Raw genomic sequence first — 4,131 nt, forward strand, 5'->3', positions numbered from 1 at the left:
AGGAGCAGGAAGACTGACGTTTCGGGGCTAGCTGATGAAGGGTCTAGGCCCGAAACGTCAGCCGTCCTGCTCCTATGATGCTGCTTGGCCTGCTGTGTTCATCCAGCTCTACACCTTGTTATCTGCAGATTCTCCAGCATCTGCAGTTCCTACTATCTCTGATTTAATCTGCAGACTTTGATAATTACACTACGGTCTTTTTTTCCCACAGATAACTCCCAAGAATTCATTCTAAAACTCACCAACCGACCTCTCCTAATATTGCAAAGTGATTATGGCTTTGTTGCATTTGGTTCTGGAACACAAAGACTGGATGGCAATAGACCCATGTATGAAGTAAGTAGGATGACTTCAGATGAAGATGGCTACTACCAATTCAAACTTGGTAAGTCTAAAATCCATATAGCGCAATATCCCTTTAAAATAACTCTAATTATCTCTAAGAAAGATAAATGATATTACTTTGGTTTAAATTAGAGCTATTTTGTAAACCAGAGAAAACTGGGTTGTCTCAGCTTTTCTCCTCTTTACTCCTTTCAGCTTTTCTACAATCACTCCTGAGTTGATGCTTACAGAGATATGCCTTTGTGAGACAACCTTCAGTCCTTCATCCAAGTATTTTTTCTTCCCTTGTCAGCAAAGCTATTAATGTCAGCAATTGATGCCACTTGCAGGGAGGCAACATGAACATGTTGGGCCAAATGGCCTTCTGTGCTGTAACCATTCTAAACAAATTCCGGTTCTCACTCAATGCATTGGCAGTGCCCACCTCCCCTCTCTGGGCAATATATGAGATGTAGAATCACTTGAACCAAGGGTGATGAGAAAATGCAAAAATGTTTTAATGGAGATTCCGCAAAGCAAAGCTGATTGTTAGTTAACGTTCAATTCAGAAGACTCCCGAAGCTAGATTCTCCCGTGGTCTTGTTAGCAAGCCTTAACAGCTGGTCCTTTCATGAAACCTTTTGAAAAGTAGTGATGATAATTGTAAAATTACTCCTTAAATTACTTTTAGTCAACTGAATTTCCCTAGCATTCCTCATTTCTTAAAGACAGATATCAATAAGTTATTTAGTCACACATCTTCCCTGTTTGAGATGTTAAACTTTCAAGCTGTCTTTTTAGGTTCATTTCCTCCCACCTAGTCAAACATCAAATTCTGGTCCAGTGTACGTATGAGTGGGAACAGTACTTTAAGGTAACATGCCCCACTGCAGAGTTCACATGAGCAAACTCCTGTTACAAAGGAGAGCAGCAAATGTAATTGCTAACCTTAGGTAAATCCCAATGCTTGAAATTTTCACTCTGAAACCTCTGGATACTCTTCAACACTTAAAACATTACAGATGGTGAAACAAGCTGTTTCTTTCAAATAAGTTGCAGGAGTTAGCAAAATTGGACAAAAGTATCTTGTGCTTTTAGAATATTACTTACATGCTCAAGACAAAGGGCTGAACACTTACTTGTTACGAACCAGGGTAAAACCTTATGCACACAATGCAAGTTATTTTCAAATTCATCAACTAGGCAATAACCTGCTGAAGAGGTTCAACTACTCCACAATCCTACCATTTTTTCAACGAATTAAAATCAAAGAATTTAAAATTGGATGGATTCTGCAACAGTTATACAGTTGCTCCCCTAAGTCTTGCCACCCCAAGAGAAAGTTGTAAATCTCCCAAAATATCCATTAATACCACAGTCTTTGGAATCCAACTGAAACCATGTAGCAACTTTCTGGATTTCCCATGAACCCTGTTTAGTTAATGGAAGAGTAAGTTGTCTACCAGTGTGATTTAGACTATAATCTATCAATTACTTTCATTAAAAGGATGGGATAAAAAAAACATGAAATCAATGTGCCAGATATATTTCTTACACTTAGTGTAAAACAGTAACAAAATATACAATATTTTGCAAAATCCTAAATACTAACTCTGCACCAGCATCTGAAACATTAAAATATAAAATTGTGTTTCATTTCATCACCATGGAGTATCGAAATGGAACAGCCACATTGTTGGCAATACAGGAACTCAAGCATAACTCCAGTGACTCTGTTCAAAATATATATATCCATTTTCTCTGAAGATCAAACAAGAACATATGCAACCAAATACATTTCTTTTACAGCTGATTCTCTCTTCACAGATGTTGACAGAGCTGCTGAGTATTTCCAGCATTTTCTGTTTTTATTCAGCACCTACAGTTTTTTGCTTTTTATATATCTTTCACAATTGCTGTCAAATTTTCACACAATTTGAAACAGAGGTTCTCTGGGGCCCACAGCTTTCATTTTCTTTGTGGCAGTAAAATAAAATTAAATGATTCAGTTCCTTCCAGGCGAATGATGAAATACCTCCACAGACTAAAACTTTTATTTTCCATTGATTCAATGATTATCCTGTTTGATTATTTTAAGGGTAGTACCAGCAGGTAATCAAGATAGCAAAGAGTCTATTAACATACTCACGACACTGTTTCATCAGAGCTGATTTGGTTCCAATGGTGAACACACTGTTTTAATGAAATGTTCAATTCTCGAGTTATTTCAAACAAAAATTAGCTTAAACCAGAAATACTGTAAAGAAAACAAGAATATATAGTACAGCAAAATTTTTTTTCATTACAGTATTCCACACTCTTCTTTCTTATCCCTGTTTCTCTCTCTTCTATTTCTTTATTTGTGTCTCTTATTCTATATTTATTTTCCGCTCTGGGAATTCAAGTCCTATCTTGTTTTTGTTGTTGAGAAGTGAAATAAGGCATATGAAACAGTGGCAAAATATTAGCATTCACAGTTGCAGTGAAACGTCTCTTGATCAAAACTGGAAATTGTAACGGATTGAGATGCAGGAACTTGCAATCCCCCAGCAGGCAAAACTTAGACATCTGAAACATAGAATCCCTATAGTGTGGAAACAGGCCCTTTGGCCCAACAAGTCCACACCAACCCTCAGAGCATCCCACCCAGACCCATCCCCCTATAACCCACACACTACGGGCAATTTAGCATGGTCAATCCACCTAGCCTGCACATCTTTGGACTGTGGGAGGAAACCGGAGCACCCGGAGGAAACCCACGCAGACACGGGGAGAACGTGCAAACTCCACACAGACAGTCGCCCGAGGCTAGAATCAAACCCGGGTCCCTGGCGCTGTGAGGCTGCAGTGCTAACCACTGAGCCACCATGCTGCCCACTCGTACAAGAGGTGGCCAAGGGACACCAATAAATGCACTCTATTGAAGGTTATTGAAAATTCTAACATGTTTCATTTGCATTTTTAATTTTGCATTCCTATTTTACATCAGACCACAGATTTCTCTTTACAAAGACTCAAAACTTGTTATTTATCTGAATTCTGGTAATTCCCTGGTTAATTTCTGTTTGCTTCTTTATATTCTGGTTCAGTGTCAACAGACAAGTATTGGGAAATGGACAAGGATGGCTTCATCAGTGGTACTGGAGAGCAACCAATAAACTTCATTATCCAGCTTGTTGGTTCCAATGTTCTGATCCTCAAAGCACCAAATGGTAAATATATGATTACACAACAGAGTGGAGACTTCAAAGCAACAGGGGAAGATGCGAAGACTGCCACAATGTTCCTTTATTGATCAACTTTAACTGATCTTGAATCAAAACCACCATATTAAAACCCTGAATAAGCCTATATGAATAGCTAGAATAAATTATATATATTATGCTTTAAACCTTTTGCTCTCTTTATTCTTAACATTCGGTTTGTTATCATCAATTGATTTACAGTTTCTGAGTAGGACAATTTTCAAACTGAGAAACCAAATGAAAAATCAAGATCCATTGTTCAAAATGCAATAAGTCTCTCTAAACAATATGAATGCACTGACATTGAAGACAGAATGCAAGCAAAGAAAATGAAGCAATCTTTGACTTACACACAGCTTGGGGTTTGCAAACTTGTAAAATATGAAAGAAACGATAGTGGGAAGTAAGGAATTCCAGTTTTGAGATCCTATAGACAATTAGAATAGGAGATATTATGATAGTCTTGATCTTAACAGAGTCTGGATGAATGGCAGAAGAATGTGTAAAATACTGATTTTAAAATGAACAAGGTTTACAGGAATATCAAATATAATTAAATATT

The 4,131-nt window shown here is 37.5% G+C and overlaps 1 protein-coding gene across 1 annotated transcript in view; it reads left to right on the top strand.

The window, feature by feature from the left end:
- Positions 1–3,683, top strand: part of LOC109928230 (fascin-like) — a 22,352-nt gene extending 18,669 nt beyond the window's left edge. The window contains exons 5-6 of the mRNA XM_048607236.1: positions 212–385; positions 3,414–3,683. Coding sequence (XP_048463193.1) covers positions 212–385; positions 3,414–3,619 — 380 coding nt within the window. The 3' untranslated portion in view covers positions 3,620–3,683. The remainder of the gene's footprint in view (positions 1–211; positions 386–3,413) is intronic.
- The last annotated feature ends 448 nt before the right edge of the window (positions 3,684–4,131 follow it).

This window comes from Rhincodon typus, chromosome 17 (assembly GCF_021869965.1).
Source record: "Rhincodon typus isolate 14 chromosome 17, sRhiTyp1.1, whole genome shotgun sequence".
Lineage (NCBI taxonomy): Eukaryota > Metazoa > Chordata > Chondrichthyes > Orectolobiformes > Rhincodontidae > Rhincodon > Rhincodon typus.